The 18,197-nt window shown below is 38.2% G+C and overlaps 1 protein-coding gene across 1 annotated transcript; it reads right to left on the bottom strand.

Annotated features, from left to right (window-relative positions):
• Positions 1-4,924: 4,924 nt before the first annotated feature.
• dnase1l1 (deoxyribonuclease I-like 1) lies at positions 4,925-17,607 on the bottom strand. Its single transcript, XM_044352788.1, has 9 exons — positions 17,539-17,607; positions 13,353-13,546; positions 12,986-13,074; positions 12,738-12,827; positions 12,503-12,615; positions 12,293-12,405; positions 12,005-12,162; positions 6,943-7,039; positions 4,925-6,808 (listed from the first exon to the last, which is right to left on the bottom strand). Exons 2-9 carry the CDS (start codon positions 13,518-13,520, stop codon positions 6,695-6,697), a joined length of 942 nt encoding a protein of 313 aa, XP_044208723.1. The 5' UTR covers positions 13,521-13,546; positions 17,539-17,607; the 3' UTR covers positions 4,925-6,694.
• Between the last annotated feature and the right edge of the window lie 590 nt (positions 17,608-18,197).

Raw genomic sequence — 18,197 nt, 5'->3', positions numbered from 1 at the left:
TCAACAAGTACAACATTTTGGGAAATTGTGGCACAGTAACCAATTACATCCGACATTTGGATCAACATAACTGCACACATCTGCCCACAGGTGGCTGCATGGGGGATTCTGTATGTTTCCACGCCCTACACTCAACCCTGATAGAAGGTCGGGATGTCACTCTTCTGATGTGTATAATAAATAAATATTGAGCAGAGCAATCAGAGCACGTATTGCCAGGATGAAAGTGTGATGTGACCTTACTTTAAAGGTAGAAATAAACCAGACGCAGAGAGATGGGGGAACTGCTGACTTCCATTAATTTCTAAAAGAAGCAGCAGATATCTTTGAGGAACACGGTGGGCAGGAATAGCAGAGGGCAATGTTAAAATAGATGAACTGACCTTTTTCAAACCAAATACTGATGTGGATGTTGGCTGTTAGCCTGGAAAGCATTGCTCAGGTGAGCTCTATGTGCATGTGGATGAGATTCGTTTATTGATTTGCGATAGAAAAGGTCGATTAATTTAGGAAAAATCCCAGAGTTATAAAACAAATGCAATACACCTTGCATATTTAATAGACCTTCAGGCCAGTGTGTTGTATATTTGTGAATAAAAACAGGGAGCCATTCATTCATTCATCAACAGCTTCTACTTTAGCCTGTAATGGGGCTACTGTGGTTGTCATAGAAAATTTCACACATGAGAAAACTACTTTGCATCATGACTTCTGCAATCTGCATGTTTTGTGACAATGTTGAACCTAAAAAAAAGGCATATTGTCGCCAAAAATTGCATGTATGAAGTGATTTGTAAGTTTAAAGGGGCACTCCGGCAATTTTACATGTCAAGTTCAGTTTATTCGTTGTGGGGTTTTTTTCTGCAACTTTACTAAACAACATAATTTTTACAACTTATACAGGAGGCACAGACAAGAATAACATTAAAGCAAAATACATAAAATACACAGAGCAAAAGGAGCAACATAAATAAATATATATTAACAGAAATCTAGATTCACTAAATTTACCTTCATATATGTAAAATGTAACTTAATAATAAAAAAGATTAATCATAAACATTTTGCTTCCATCTCCCATGAACGCTGAGCCTTTCTTTATTAAATAAAATTAGATATGTTGTGATGTGTCTTTAACATTTTGAAAGCATGGACTGCTTTTCTCGGTCACTGTATTTTTTATTTTTATTTTTTTTTATTTATTTTTTTTAGGTATTTTCACCTTTGCACTCTGTCTCTTCATTTGTCTGCGACCAAGGTTTGAACCGTTTGTTTTTTTCGGTACAGTTGACACAGGCAACAAAAAGCAATCAAAATCATCAAAAAGCAAAAAACTCAAATTCAGCTCGATTTCTTGTTTTTCTGTTCTTACAGACAGAACTAATTTACCACTCAATGTTTCGTATTGATTGGTGGGTGGGCCTTCAGCGCCCCTTTGTTTCTGATTGGCCAGTGTGCTCCATCAGTTATGTTTGCACTCTACTCTTCAAAAGAAAGGTTCCACTTCTTTGTCTTTAGAAAGTGCAATGTCAACACGAAACACAGTGCTGCTTGAGAGTTTGCGAACCCTTTAGAATTTTCTGTATATCTGTATAAATATGACCCAAAACGTGATCAGATATTTACACAAGTCCTCCGAGTAGATAAAGAGAACCCAATTAAACAAATGAGACACAAAAAAACATTTTTTTCATTTATTTATTGAGGAAAATGATCCAATCTTACATATTTGTGCATGGCAAAAGTATGTGAGAGTATCTAGTTTTGGGACTTTGTGTAAATATCTGGTCACGTTTTAGGTCATATTTATGCAGAAACTTTCAAGCAGCACTGTATATAGACAGACAGACAGACCTTTAGCCTTTAATAATTGGTTATAGTTGAATAATAATTTATTATGTCCCACAATGACAATAAAATGTTTTTCATATCAAATGAACACGCTGTCTTTCATTTTCAAATATTCAGTTTGTGCATAAAGTGATGCAACAGCGTTTTATTGTACTGCAGGTTCATGTGCAGCTGAGTGACCATAACACATTTTGGGCCAAATCCACAAAGAACGGATTGCTCCCGCTAATAGCATCGTGAATTGCGCAACATTTCCACCTGCAATCTGCCCCGTTTTAAGGTCCTATTCACAAAAGATGCCACTGAGTGCAATATGTCCTTGTTTTGCGTCTGATTGAGTGAGCACAATTTCCAATGTTTCAGGCTTTTCTCCACATTTCAGCACATAGATTTGTTCATAATGACAAAAACTGCAGAGGGCTCAAAAACCTCAATTTGCATGTCTTTAATAGGCAGAGGTGCGCACACACGGAGCTCTCCACAATCACAAAACAGCTTTCATGTATTTTGCATCTTCTACTTCTCTATTATTTCGCATAATATAATCTACTCAAATGTCAAAATATAACTTAATGTGACTCAGGCAGGTCTGAGACGTGTTAGATTGATGTCTGAATCTTACAATAATGTCGTTCAGGTGTCACTGAATGTATCCGGGATGTTGCAGAAACATCATTACTGATGTTCTGCTTGTTGTCTACAGCTGGCAGCAGCATCACACAGCAGCTGAAACAATAAGTGCTTCTCCAAACTGAGAAAGAGGCTGTGCGTATTTACGCACGTGGCACAGCAGCGGTAACTTCATTAACACCGGATCGGTCAGGATCTGACGGTAATTAATGTTCAATGTTCTGCTGCACATCTACACAGGTCAGCTGATTCCAGGTTCATACGGTGGGAATGTTTGTAATAAAGAAGCCCTGATGGATGAATCCTGAGCTCCATCAGCGCTGTTATTTTTATTTTTAAATCCGAGATAAGCTCACAACCCCACTTGATATCCCCCCATGTCTGACTGTATATATCGTCATTAATATCATTCAATATCAATATCATTCAAGCCTCACAAGCTTGAAGAGAGACAGAGCGAGAGTGTGAGTGAGAAGTGATTGTGTGCGCGCATTTAACACTATCTGGAGACGCTAATAACTCCACTCTAGCTGCGTTTTGTACTTGACAGATTTACTGCACAGTAGTTGAGGCTTCATATGATGCTCACTGTCTCTGTAGATCATTCACTGCACAAACGCGTTTTGTTTTGTTTTTGTCTAGCTGTCAACATCTCCACATTAATATTTATTTGTTGAGACATTGAGTGTAAAAACATATTGATGAGGAGATTCACACAGTGCGACACCTGCTGGTCATTTTTTGTAACTACTTTTGGCGTTCTTGCTGTTAGTTCTTTGCCATCGGTCTAATTATTGACAACAGACTTTAGTGTCCACAGTACATCCTGAGGAAAACTTACTACAGTGCTTTCATTTACAAAATAGACATGATGCGTTATGGTCACTCAGCTGCATGAATTGTAATAACATTGGTGACTCCATGATTTCTCATCTAGCGTCACCATCCAGTCAAATTTTTCATTTGTTCAGTACTTTGAGAGACCAAATACCTGTAAACTTAATGACATTTACTGAAACACTTTGTGTTTAGTGCTAATTATCAAATGTTATCATGCTAATATGCTAAACCAATTATACCGTATACATTACACCAGTGGTTCTCAAACTTTTATAAACCACAGAACCTCTTCATAAGACGTTTCCTCATAGAATCCCTTCTTTCTACTGAGCACCTGAAAAACCTGCAAGCCACAAAACATGTTGTGTTATGACTTGTGGTGGAAGACGTAATCAGATCCTTTACTTAAGTAAAAGTATTAGTACAGAAATATAAAAATACTTCATTACAAGCAAAATTCCTGCATTGTAAAAGTACATAAGTATTACAAGCCAAATGAAGTTTAAGTATTAAAGTATAAGTATTCGTTTTGTCTCTCTGACTGATATATTATTATATATGACCTTGTTAGATTATTAATAGTGAAGCATCAGTGTTAGAGCAGCATGTTACTGTTGTAGCTGCTGGAGGTGGAGCTAGTTTACACTACTTTATATACAGTTAGCTAGTTTAATCCAGTGGTTCCCAACCTAGGGGTCGGGCCCGTCCAAAGGGTCACCAGATAAATCTGAGAGGTCATGAGATGATTAATGGGAGAGGAAAGAAGAAAAAACAAAGTTCTGATACACAAATCTGTTTTCAGTTTTTAGACTTTTTCTCTAATCTTTGATTTTTGCTGAAATATTGGATCATTTGAACATTTATTGAAATGAAAGCATGTGAGAAGTTTAGAGGAAAAAAATCACTATTTGGTGGAGCTGTTAACAACTCATAGACATGTGAAATGTGACCCCGACTACACACTGCTTTTTGTAAGATGTCAAAAGCCAAAAAGGTTGGAAACCACTGGTTTCATCTTTAACAATGTGTTGTATTTTAAAAGCTTGTTATATTATCCATTGTGTCAAATCCTCATCTGAAAAGTAACTAAAGCTGTCAAATAAATGTACCGGAGTAGAAAGTTCAATATTTCCCTCTGAAATGTAGTGGAGTGGAAGTATAAAGTAGCTCAAAATTGTACTGAAGTACAATACTTAAGTAGCTACTTTCCACCATTGACTATGACAACCTGCAACCCTGAGTTGTCATTAGTTGAGGTGTTACTGCATTTTATTTTTTTTTTTACATTTTTAAATACAGTGATTTTAATTTTTTTTACCTCTGAAAATACATAATAAATAATAATAATGTATTTGAAAACATATTAATATATATTTGATTACATATAAACATAACATAATTAAATGTCACCTCAATTGAACATGGCAAAATGTTATTAAAAATGCAAAATAAATGTAGAATGACACACATTTTTTTGCAGCACCCACTTTGGGAACCAATGCATCGTACCTTCTAAACATCAGCATGTTAGCATTCATTGTCATTGTGAGCATGTTAGCATGCTGAGTGTAGCTCTCTTCATGACGACACACACACAGGCCGGTTCTTTGAAATGGGAGTTTATTGCTCAGGCAGGTTTTGTTTCTCTGATGCATTCACATCTTAGTCACGCTGTGAGAACTGAGAACAAACATAGTACAAAAAACATCAACAATACAGTACATAGTGGAAATACAAACAGTGGACTAATGCAGTAGTGATTACAACCCTTTCAGTCACCCGTGTTCATTTTCTACCTGTTATACATCAGTATATTCCTGTACTGTACGAGACAAATGATTATACACTTAATCACATCAGATTTAAAGTTTAACTTCATATCAAATAAATTATTTATTTATTGTATGAAATTATGGATAATATGAATCAATTATGCATCATGAATATAGAGAATTTATGCAACATCACTTACACTGAGGATAGCATTTAGCTTGAACACCTGGCTGGCTAAATTAGCAGGTGTAGCAGAGGTAAAGTTGAGAGATAGATAAAATTTGTGTGCTGTAACATGAATAATATATATATACAATATTCCAACAGAAATCTTCCTTTAAACATAATATTACATTGGAATACTTCATCTATCTTATGGTAAAATATTTCATGTGTTTGTATCACACTTTCAAATGTTCCTGTCTAATTTCTGTTATTTGGCATGTCTCCATATAGCTGCCATACTAAGAGTGCTTGGAGCTGCAGTGGCCCGTGGCTAACCAATCATGATACTGCATGGTGTTGCTGGTCCCCCTGCGTCACCCTTTTGGCTGTGTTGCAAACACCCAACAACAGACTGAACTCCAGAGGAGGGGCATGAGACAGGGAGATGGCAGGAAAGAAAAGAACGTGTGTGCATTACACTTACAGGTCAACAAACGGACAGAGGGAATGTTGTACATGTCAATAGCAATCATGAGAGAAATCTACTTATCAAAATAGATAAAAGAGAGACCGTGTCCCCCTCCTTGTTCTGGAATAGTTTTTGGTTTAAGCCTGACGAATCATTTGGGTCTGGTATTGCATTATTAGTTAGCTTGTTTTCAGTACTTAAGTTTATGTAATTTTGAGACAGTGTGATTTATGCTGGGTTGTGATTAAGTGGTATTGTATTTTCTGGGTTAGCCCTGCCCTGCGCTATGCTTTCCCCACACCTGCCCTGTATCAGCCTCGTCAGCCCTGCCCTGCACTCTGTGTTTCCTCCAGCCAATTGGCTCCCTGTCTGTTCTCCTGTTTTGTCACCTCACTGCCCTCTCCTGAGTTTCTCCACCCATCTCCCCACCTGCACCTCATCTCCTTGATAGTTCAGTTGGTTTTTAAGTCCTGGTTTTCTCTTCAGCGGTTGTTGGATTATTGTTTGGTTTGGTTGCCTGCCTGCACTTCTGTGTCCTGTTCCTGTTTTAGTGAATAAATACATTCTTTAGTTCCTTGTGCCTGCCAAGTCTCTGCATTTCCATGACACCAACACAGATATGCAGGAAGATAAATGTGCAGTGTGGTGAATAAAGTGCGTAATTTTCTGTTATTTTGCTGACCCTGAACCCAACATGAAGAGTCATGTTTGTGGTGTGTTATCAGTGATATTTGGACACCACATGTTGGCGTCCAACTCGCCAACATGTGAGTTGAACTCATCAGTTCATGAGGTAAGCTGTCCTAAGATTGTCCTCTGAGTGAGATGACAAAAATCCACATTTATTATGAAGCTACAGTGTTACTCTTTGGAAGACAAGATGGCTGAGGACAAACAAAGAAATGGTAATTTCAGATAATGTTAAGGATGTACCACCACACACACATACACACACTACATGTTGTCTCAGCTGCAGGTGAATGTAAAGGGGAGGAGGATGAGGAGAAGGCTGAAGGAGACTTTGGATGCAGTGTCCCTCAGAAGGACTTCCACTGGGTAATGGTCACTGACTTCCAGCGCCTGAGCAGAAACACCATGGAACAGTTTAACAAACCTCAACACACATCTATAGAACAGAATTTGTGTTTTTTGCACATTGCATTTGCATGTTTACACCAACACGCACTCATACATAGATACACGCAGCTTGTTACCTGCTCCTCTGTGAGTCGGTATTCCACTTGGAAGTTAAATGATTTGGCTGAAGAAGGCACAACTGCGCTGGCAAACGTTCTCCCGTGCACGACAATCCTGTTGAAGCACAATATGGACTCAATGAGTCATTGTTTCACTGCCCGTGTGTGATAAGTCATTAAATGATAGGTTCACAATTTTTGAAATCTGTTTTAAAATAACTGTCAGGTGTCCATATGAGCACTGAAACAGGTTTTGCTTGCTGTAATTATTCCTCCTGTTCGTACTGACCATTAGAGGATCCCTTCCAAATGTGTTTTGAATGTAAGTGATGGAGGCCAAAATCAACAATCCTTGTTTTGAGCAAAAATGTATTTAAAAGTTTATCTGAAGATAATATGGAATTCAGTTGTCTGAGTTAGTCAAATAAAGAGTATATCTTTGAGTTCAGATATTATAGTCAACCACTCAATGAGAATATGGGCCCAGTTTAAAAGACATTTTGGGCTGCAGAGAACCTTTATCCTCTCCCCCATTAAGTCAAACCACATGTTCACTCCCTCCTGCACAGACCCTGCATTTAAGCTGTGATTTAATAAAGGAGTTAGAGCAATTCATAACGTATATATAAGAGATACATTTGCATCTTTCTCCCAGTTATCCTAAATCTACAACTTACCTAGGACCCGCTTTTTCCATTATTTGCAGATGGGGAGCTTTACACAAAAGACATTTAATTCATTTCCAGATAAGCCCACAAATTTACATGTGGGTCATATCCTCTAACTGAAATCAGACCACAAAGGATTGATATCCCACATTTATGAACTTGTTAATAACATTAGCCTATACTCTACTGAACACTTCGGGACTCTGTCTTAGAAGGGATACATACTTCGTCCACGTCCACTAAACTTGGCTTACTTGGCACTTTATTCATCTTTAAATGACTAAATACTTTTATAATATTTTGCCACACTTTTTATTATTGTCAATGGCTCCCAAACCTGCTAAATTGAGTGTGAAAGCAGAAGCTGACGTTGTGTTAGCAAATCTGATTGAGTCAAGATACTGTCCGACCACAGGTCAGCTCTGTTCTCCAAGCTCAAAACATAATCTAACACTGAAACAGCAATCCCCATAATCCTTAATCTGTTGCAACAGTTTGGGGAGATCTTGGGTTATACATTAAATCTGCATAAAAGTGAGCTGTGGCCATTAAATCTGGACATCTACATCTCAACACTTGTTGTTACCCTTTAAAATAACTATAGACACACATCTCAGTATAAAAATATCCCCAAGACTGTCAGAATTATTCCAACTCAATTTCACTCCATTATTAAAAACATCCTAGTTTGAACATAGGTGCAAAGTTTTGTGAGTTTTTGTGCATCCTAAAGGCCTCAAACATGTGTTTGTCAAATGAAAATTGACGAATGAAATCCTGTTGGGTGAAAAAATTTGAAAAAATATGTATTATGTTGATAATGATGAGAGCAATGAACCCACTGAATTTCATGCACATCAAAGAAACTTTGTTCCAAAATGGCCCTGTGCTATTGAGCCAACTGGCAACGCCCGAGCCCAATCACCACAGAAGTTTGCAATTTTCACCAGTTCTAACGTGTGTGCCAATTTTCATGAGTTTTCGAGCATCCTAAGCCCTTCAAAAAAGCAATGGCGTGGAGGAATAATAATGGTAATTATATCTGCAAGCAGCGATGAACGAGCCCTTGCACCTCATGCGCGTCTCAGCTGTGTTATCGCTACTGTAGACCTATTTACACAGCTCCTAATTTTCAGGATGATCGGAAACTGTTTGAATGGGTAAAATATTATTTCTAGTGTGCAGTACATGGTGCAGGATATGAATTATTAGAAAATGTGTATACATTTGATGAACTATGTGTCATTTAGGCCTTAATCCCTGTTGCATGTGGGCAATACTACATAAGTGAAATATTAATACAGCAATACATTTACCAGGGAGCAACTGACATAGATATACATTCTCATGAATATTGGACATTGCATGTAGGAGATAACCATCACTTCCTGTGTCCACTAGGTGGCACTAGAGAACACCCACTAATTATGCGTCATTTTACTGTATATCATGTGTAGACCACACCATGTAAATTTCATGTAAATCAGATGATGTTTGTTACATAAGACTGATTTCCTGTTGTCAGTAGGTGGCGCTGTGATTATGACTAAATATTGACATGTAGATGTGTTCAGGTCTGGACTCTAATAACACATGAGAAATCTGGGGTAGGTTGGACAATGTATAGTGGAGTTATGACAACGTCCTCTTTATTGCCCCAAACATGTTTTGGGTAAAATTCACCTGCATGCTACACCAAGGGCGTTCCATGAAATATAAAAAGCTTCACAATTTAGCATCGCAAGGGTCTTTAGATGGAACTTACCAAATTTGAAGTTGCACGGATTAAATCTCTAGGAGGAGTTCAATAAAATAGAACGCCCATCAATGGCTTCACTTTGCCATTTTGCCAAAATGCAAAGTAGATTCAAAATGTCGAACTTCCTGTTGGAATTAGGGTATGGCTCCAAGATGCTTTTTTTGAGTCTGGAGATGGTACACCTGTCAACCAAATTTCATATATCTACATCAAAATAAAAGGTGGGGGCTTTGACTCTTATATCAAGTTATGCCACTTCTGAATTAGTGAGTTTTTAAGCACCACCTAAGAAATGCTAAAAGTAATTAGGGAGCGCTAACGAGCCAAATGCCATGCCTAAGCCCAGTTTTGAAACTAACTGAAGCATTTATTCGTTCGAACTTGTGTACAAAGTTTTGTTAGTTTTCATGCATCCTAAAGGCCTCAAACGTGTTCGTAAAATGAAAATTGATGCACAAAATCCAAAATAGCTGACTTCATGTCGGCCGAATTTTTTTTTAAAGGTAAACATTATGTCGAGCATGATGAGCGCAATGAACCCACTGACTTTCATGGACATCAAAGAAACTTTGTTCCAAAATGGCCTCGTGTTTGGGGGTGCTATGGAGCCCGCTGGTGACACCTGAGCTCAATCATTGCAGAACATTGCAGTTTTCACCAGTTCAGTTAGTTTCAGTTAATAATAATGATAATAATAATAATAATAATAATAATAATAATAATAATAATAATAATAATAATCTTTACAAAAACAATAGTTTCCTCACACTTTCAGTGCCAGGGATCATTGTCATATGTGCCTCCATGATGGTCACCTGTATTGCACAAAAAAGCAATAAAAAATAAATAAATAAAATAAAACTATAGACAGCTACGCCTTCCTTGGAGTTACAGTAACAAAGAACTTTACAGACTTCTTTAAGCAAAACTTTAGAAAACTAATAATACAAACAATAATAATAATACAATGATACAAGATCTGGCTAATTGGACCCCTCTTTTCATCTCACTTACTCCAAATTTCCAATTTTATTCGTGATCAGATCATTTGCACTGTATATCATACTGGATACATCACATCTAGACAAAAAATGTCCTACCTGGATAAAGATGGCGACACATTCCTGTGGCTGTGCTTCCTTACCAGCTCTGACTGGCACATCAGTGCTTTTACCATTGAATACGTTCAGTACTAATCCTGTAGTCAGTCACTTATTCAGAATCTACTCACATTTCAGAAAACATTTTAATTTACAAGGTATGTGCCTTTTAAGTCCAGTGGCATTCAGCCACCTCTTACCACCCTCACTACACGATACATCATTCAACGAGTGCCGTGGACAACAGTTGTCAAAGAAATTTACTATAACCAATTTTTTTTTTTTTTTTAGATATTTACAGATTGGGGATTGGGCATTACATCAAGGGTGCTATCCCACAGTGTCCCAATAAACCTTTGAATACAATGATTGATGCCATCATGTCCTCTAACTCAACAAACAAGGGGCAATAAATTAGACTGCCCTTCCATGTCTAGAATTAGAACCACATGGGAACAAGACCTCCAAACAACAACTGATAACAGAATCTGAAAAAAGATCTTCTTTGACATTCTTTGACAAATGCTTCACATAAGTACAGGAATAAATAATGAAATCATCATGATTCAACCCCTGACACACACCTGGATATGGTTCTCAACACTCCGAGCCTGTACATACTACTTCTGCTTGACCTCTCATTACAATGCGAATGCTTCTCATTCTTCAATTTAACTCTGCATTACTAAGTGCCTTGTATTAACTATGGTCTTTCATTATGTACACTTTGATATACAGGCATACTATGTTATACATTCCTCTATAAAGAAGAGCAAGTTTAACCTTACCGAGTGACAACGGGGGGTAGGGATGTTTGCTGTGGGGTGGGAATGGTGTTCTTTTTACAAATTTATGTAAATGGTGAGACTTAATAAAAAGAACTGTCAAAGAATCCCTCGTTGTGTCTCAAGGGACAGTGTTTTCCTGTTCAGCTAAGTGGAAGGATTGTCACAAAGAGAGAGATTGTGACTAACTTTAAAAGATGTTGACTAATTTATGAAGCTCAAGCTTCATATTAGCTTCAAATAAACTTTTAAATACATTTTTGCACAGAAAGAGGACTGTGGATTTTGGCACCCATCACTTACATTTAAATTGCAGGGCTCTCTTAATGGCCAGTATGAACAGGAGGAATGATTAAAGCAAGAAAAACGTGAATGTTCATTTGGGCACCTGACTGTTGTTTTAAGACAGATTTGAAAAACTGTGAACCTGTCCTTCAAGATCTGCTCCACAGTTGTTACAAACATTGACTTTTACTGACAGTTGTATGTGTTTCTGTATCAAAAAATAAACATTTTAGTGATATATTCTCATTCCATGCCATTTTTCTCATTTAGTATACTGAGACATGTTAAAGGAAACACCCGAACACACAATTTCAAACATTTCCACAACATAATAAAAGAAGAATCATTTACAGCCCATGTTGAGATAGATACAAATAGATCTTTTAAATAAACTGTGAACTTACTGTCTTTTTATCAACCAAGCTAACAAGCTGCTAAGATAAACTCTCTGGTGTGACCAGGCCTTAAGGAGTGTGAACTCACCTGTCGTAGGTGCAGGTGGTGGTCGATCGCACAGTGGTGTCAGTCTCTTCTGGAATGAGCCAAAAGAGGTTCTTCTCTGTTATCAGGCGCACATTCTTCCTGTTCTTCTTAGCGAGGTAGCTGCAGTCCGCATTGAAGTCCCCGAGAAGCATTACATTCTGCTCACACATGAACGCAACAGTACGGACGGTTAGTCTACAAAATCTTAATTGACTGCACTTTGACACTGTTATTTCAACTGCCCTACAGTTCTTATTACCATTAACATTCTGCAAAATGAGCTTTTACCTCAGTTTTCCACATTTTCCTCACATGTTGCAAAACGTCATACAGTGCATCAAGCTCCTTAGTGGCGTTGGTTGGAGTGGTGTGCTGAGGTATGAGGGTAAAGTCCTTTATGGCTGAATATATAGATTTTGGTGGGAGGATGTAGAGTGAGGTTATTAAATGCATACATTTCACCATGCTTTTCATGATCTTAAGTGTCAGTGAACTGACCTGTCTTTGGGGCTTTGAAGCGGACGACAAATGGCTCTCTGGAGAAAGCGTCCACATCCCCCGGTAGATTATCAGGGTACTGATACTGGCCTGTGACTGTCACTGTATCACTCCTGCACACATTCAGAAAACACAGCACAACTTAAACACGCCCGCATATGTTCAAGCTGTCTTATCATTTGGTGCATTACTGTAAGCTGAAAAGTGTCACGCTGAATGTAGGCAAAGATCTCACCTGTAAACAAACACATACTGCTCCTGGTATGTGTCAGACCTGCCCAGTCTCTCACTGGCCACAGCTTTATACTCATGTCGAATGTCGTAACTGAATATTGAAGAAACATTCAGAAAAGTGGATATTGCTGTGTTATTACTGCTGTTTGAACCAACTGACATCTCTGTTGCACTGTACTGGTGACTGTACGGTCAGCTGGGCTTATTGTGTGCATGTGAGTGAGTGAGTGAGTGAGAGAGAGTAACCACCTGTTAAGGTCCGTAATCAGCTGTGGTAAAGCTTTTTGTTTGCTGTCTCTCACTTCCTGAAGCAAACACACATCACAGCGAGTGATGATCTGAAACAGATACCACAGCAATGAAACAGTTAATGGGGAGTCAAAGACAAGAGTGACAGAAGATTTGGATTTTTGCATGTGAGATAAAAGTGCCTGATTTTCTATTCATAAAAAACTGTTCACACAGACTACAGCCCAGCAAATGAAATACTTACTGTGTACCTTGCTTACTCCATACAGGGAAGAAGATACAGGGAATATGTTTAATATTGCTGAATGCTGTTGTTGGTCTGTTGACAGACAGAAGAACAAGAGGCATAGCTATGAGGATGTCTTACCCTGACAAGAGTTTTCATGACATCATCCTTCTTGGCCTTGGATTCCCCGAAGTTTTGGACGTTAAAGGCACAGATTCTAAAATCTGAACCCTCCTGTGCATCACACACACCAACAAGGAAGGAGAGGAGATGGAGGAGGAGGAGAAGGAAGGGGGGAGATGACCTCATGGCACAGAGCAGTAAGAGACAGTAACCTTGTGCATAAACATAGAAACACATAAAGTAGATCTGATTTGATTAAACATTTACAGTTTGTGTACACAAAAACTGCAGAAGCAGCCAAAAGGACAAATACAGGCCTGATCCCCAGACTCAAACAAACACAAACATACACATTCAGTAGTATCACACATCCATAGGAATGTGTAGTCAGCAAATGTGTTGTCACTACTAGTATCTATAATGTGTACAATGATTGAAAATACTGTAGCTCATTGTGTGCAATTATGTGTCATTGCCTAATGGTTGACAAGCAAGAATAACTCTTATTCATGCTGTTAGAAATTAAGTTAATCATCACCCTACCTGGGTAATGGGTAGACATACTGTGAGTGGCAATGATTAGTCGATCAATGTGAATATTTTTTGGTTTCTTTAGTCCTCTATGATAATCCGCAAGCAAAGATATTCAGTTTACTGTTAGTTGGGACAAAACAAGACATTTGAGGACATCATCTTGGGCTGTGGGGAACAGTGATCAATGTTTTTCACCATTTTCTGATATTTTTATAGACCAAACAACTAATTGATTAAACAAGAAAATAATCAACAGATTGATCAATAATTACAGTAATTGTTAGTTGCAGCCCTAATTACCTAATCATTTAGGTCTAATGCTGGAAAATGATTTGTTTAGATTAAGGTTGTGATTAGGTAAGAGTATAGTGTGGCTAGGGTTAGAATTAGAAGCAACTTCATTTTTGAGTTTGTGAGTGATGGATGGACAAACTCAAAATGACCACAATATAAACCACTCACTCAAAATATGTCCTGATGCATGAGAGACAATGGCTCTGTGTGCCCAAACACTGTGATCTGATCAATGAAATAAAACTAGATTTGTGTTGTGTGTGTATAACTGTAAAGATTAGTTAGACCCATGCCCCATACCCTTTAGTTTCAGTCCTAGCTGCCCAATTGTATTATTCCTCTGTAGTCTCACAGGAAGTCAGCACTCACAGTGAAGCTTCCTGTTTTGCCAATGCTGATAGCATATGATTTTCCACCAGAATTAGTATTAATTAGAGTCTAGTCTGGAAGACTTGGGTAAAGTTTAGCTAAAAGCTGTTTTTGTTTTGCATTAAAGGAGCAGTTTTGAAAAACACATGGCAAATATTCACTTTCTTGTTGAGTAAGATGAGAAGATCAGTCCTTGGTTACTATACACTAAACTACATTAATACTTTTTTGTTTTAAAATGCATAACTTTTGTTAAGTTTACGCCTAGCGTCCACACTACTCCGGCGTTTTCAGACCTGTAAAATGGAGACTTTTGAAAGTGTTGCTGACCCCATTTTAGTTTGAAAACTCTGGGATTGCGTTTTAGTCTGGACGGGCAGAAACAGAGACTTTTGAAAATGATGACTGAATCTTATCAGTCACGGCAGGTCCTTCCCTGATTTGTCACGCCCCTATCATGTGACCTTTTTCTGGAAACAACATCAGCCTTGACTATCATGTGATATGTGTTTTCAGGTGTGTTAGTGTGGACAGAGATTATTTTTTGAAACAATGCTAAAACACTTGTGTCTACAGAGATTGATTTCATTTTAAAATACTGTTTTAAAATGAAAACGTACTCTTGTGTCTGTTTGTGAAACGTGGTGCTAAAGTCAAGAGGCTATTAGCTTAGCTTAGCATAAAGACTGGAAACAGCTAACCTGACTCTGCAAAGTTTAAAAACACTACCAACATCTCTAAATAACACAATGTATCTTGATTTTGTTAAGTTGTACATAAACAGAAATGTGAACACAATAAGTTATGGTTTTACAGGAAGCTACATGCTATCTGTTCAGCTCTGCTAATCACAATAGCTTCATATTTACAGAGAGTGGTATCAATCTTCTCAAACTCTAGGCAAGAAAGTGAATAAGTGTATTTCCCACAATGTCAATTTTTTCCTTTAAAGCCAACAAAGGTGAAAATAAATGTAGCTTTAAAAATAAAAACCTTTACTGGCCATTGAGCAATCACACATACAGCTGTAAAGATCTCCTAAAAATGGTCGTATTCAGAATCAATCACCCAAGGTTTGTATAATGTGTTTCATTTTGATAGAATAAGGAATGATCAAGCATCAAGGAAACTTAGAATTGAAGAAAGATATTTTTTTTAAAAGTATATAAATAATTTGAAAGTATAAAATTGTGCAATTCTGCAAATACACCTATATGTATATATATATCCCTGAACCAGGATGTGCAACAGACAACCATGCAGCGAAAGCTGACAGTTGTGGGCAGAATGTTAAGAGTTTATAGCCCGTATGGCTTGGGAGAGGAAACTCCTTCTCAACCTCTCAGTTCTTGCTTTGAGGGAGCAGATACATCTGCAGGAAGATAACCACTAGAACAGACTGTTATTGGGATGTTTTGGGTCTTTGATAATCCGGTCTGCTTTGGATCTACAGCGCCCGGTGTAGATGTCCTGGAGGGAGTGCAGAGTAGTACGAGTTATGTGCTCTGCACACCGTATCACCCTGTGCAACACCTTTTTGTCCTGAGAGGAGCAGTTACCAAACCAGGCTGTGATACAACAAGAGAGCACCGACTCAGTCGTAGTAGTGTAGAAAGTTTTTTGCAGCACTGAGGAGATTTTGAATTTTCTCAGCCGCCTAAGATGGTACAGGCGTTGCCTTGCTTTCTTCACCAACATAGTGGTGTGCATGGACCAAGTCAGATCCACAGAGATGTGCACACCCAGATACTGATAACTGCTGATAGTCTCCACCTTAGTCCCACATATCTCAAGTAGTACATGCTGTGTCCTCTGCCTTTCCCTTCGCAAGTCCACCAACATCTCCTTTGTTTTGGAGAGATTCAGGTCTAGATTGTTGTCTTTACACAACAATGTCAGCCCCTCCACCTCGCTCCAGTAGGCTGCCTCGTTGTTGTCCTTAATCAATACACCACCACTGTGTCATCAGTGAATTTCACTATGGTGTTGGAGCTGTGGGTGGCTGTACAACCATGTGTGTATAGGGAGAGGAGCAAAGGGCTACGCACACAACTTTGAGGGGCACCAATGCTAAGGGTGTGTATGCTGTCATGTCACCTGTGCTCCGCCCGGTTTTAAAGGCATTAGTACACACCTTTAAGGCCCTGTGTATTGATTTGTCAACCCACGGTTTCTGGTACATAGATGTGCATAGGTCATAAAAACATCATTATTCCATTGCTTTAAACTTAATTACTTCAGTTACATTTTATTTATTAAGCCTTAGAATTACCTAAACACAACTGACATATTTTTAAAAAGCCCACTCACTGCTTCTGTTAGCCCCCCACAGAGATACACATCAGTTACAAGAGATTGTTTAATCAATAAAGCACATAAAGCCCTTTGTCTCAACCCTACATAACCTGGAAACAGAGATAAGTGGCAGTTCAGAACAGGAACAGCTTCAGCTGCTGCTCTGCCCATTTTTAGGTCCTCCAGGGGTAAACCAAACATGATGTCAAGTTAAATATGGGGAAATGAAATTTGTTCAGCTGTGGGCCATACAGCTGCTAGTTACACTTTTGTTTTCCACCAGCAACTGCCACACATATAAGTAACTATTCACAGGATTAAATTTGTTAACTTTGCTTCCTGCATACTGTTCCTATGAAGTGGAGGGCTGACGATTGTTACAAACCTGTTGAAATATAAATTCTGTCAGCATGGTTGACACAAAGAAAAACTGACACACTTTCTTGCTTGATCCCCTACTTTACAATGAACACAGAGTCACAACAGAACATGTGTTTTCTTAGTACAGTGTGATCTCTCTTCACCTCTCTTCCACCACCTCTTTCCACCTCACCTCCACTTTCTTAATATATCCGTCACAAACACACACACACTCACACAGACACACACTGACATACAGACTTCTCAGGTTACAAAGTCACATTCCCCAGTGAGATGTTTTCCTTGACTCACTGTTGAAGAAGTAAGACAAAGTAAAACAACAGCAACTTACCAGCTTGTTGGTTCTTTGACTTGTGGGGTTGTTTTGTTTCTTGCCGGCTTCTGTCTTGTGAAACCTGAAGCTGTCTTGTCCTATTTCCTGTGGGTGGGACTTCTTGGTCCACAAGAAGTCTAACTGGCTATAGCAGATACTGTGCTGGCAAGAGAGTTTATTCTAACAGCTGAAAGAGTCGAAGATCAGTTTTTACTTTACTCGCTTTCCCTCTTTCATGCTAATCCAAATTTATTCGCACTTTAAACAAACCCTCAAGGCTGCACTGATTGTGTGGCACTCATAACAAATATGTTCAGAGAAACAACTATCGTAGGTAGATAACAATTGATTATTGAGTGAATCAAGAGTGGTGATATCGACATTTGTGTGAAATGACAGAAAATAAACTTTTATTATATTATACTTAATAAATTATAGTATACAAAGAGATTTTAATATTTCAAAAAACAGAAGGGACTGGAGCGCACTGATTAATTTGCAGCCTTTAATTGTGCAAACAGACTAACATTTCGACACAATAGTGTAAACTCATGTGAAAGTAATATGAATTTACCCGTCTCTTTCTCTCACTACTTTTTCTCACTCTTTTTCTCACACTTTGACTGCTATTACATGGAAAAGCAAGTGTGACATTCAGTATGTCATATTGAGTGGAA

This window comes from Thunnus albacares, chromosome 5, assembly GCF_914725855.1.
Source record: "Thunnus albacares chromosome 5, fThuAlb1.1, whole genome shotgun sequence".
Taxonomy (NCBI): Eukaryota; Metazoa; Chordata; class Actinopteri; order Scombriformes; family Scombridae; genus Thunnus; species Thunnus albacares.
This window is presented reverse-complemented; position numbering and strand designations above follow the sequence as displayed.

Bases quoted from the DNA above. Each gene is read 5' to 3' on its own strand.
- dnase1l1 (XM_044352788.1), bottom strand. From the start codon at position 13,520: ATGAGGTCATCTCCCCCCTTCCTTCTCCTCCTCCTCCATCTCCTCTCC. The intron at 13,075-13,352 runs GTAAGACATCCT...TATCTGTTTCAG, and splicing joins TCATGAAAACTCTTGTCAGG to ATCATCACTCGCTGTGATGT. The intron at 6,809-6,942 runs GTAACAAGCTGC...GTTTCTGCTCAG, and splicing joins ACCGACTCACAGAGGAGCAG to GCGCTGGAAGTCAGTGACCA.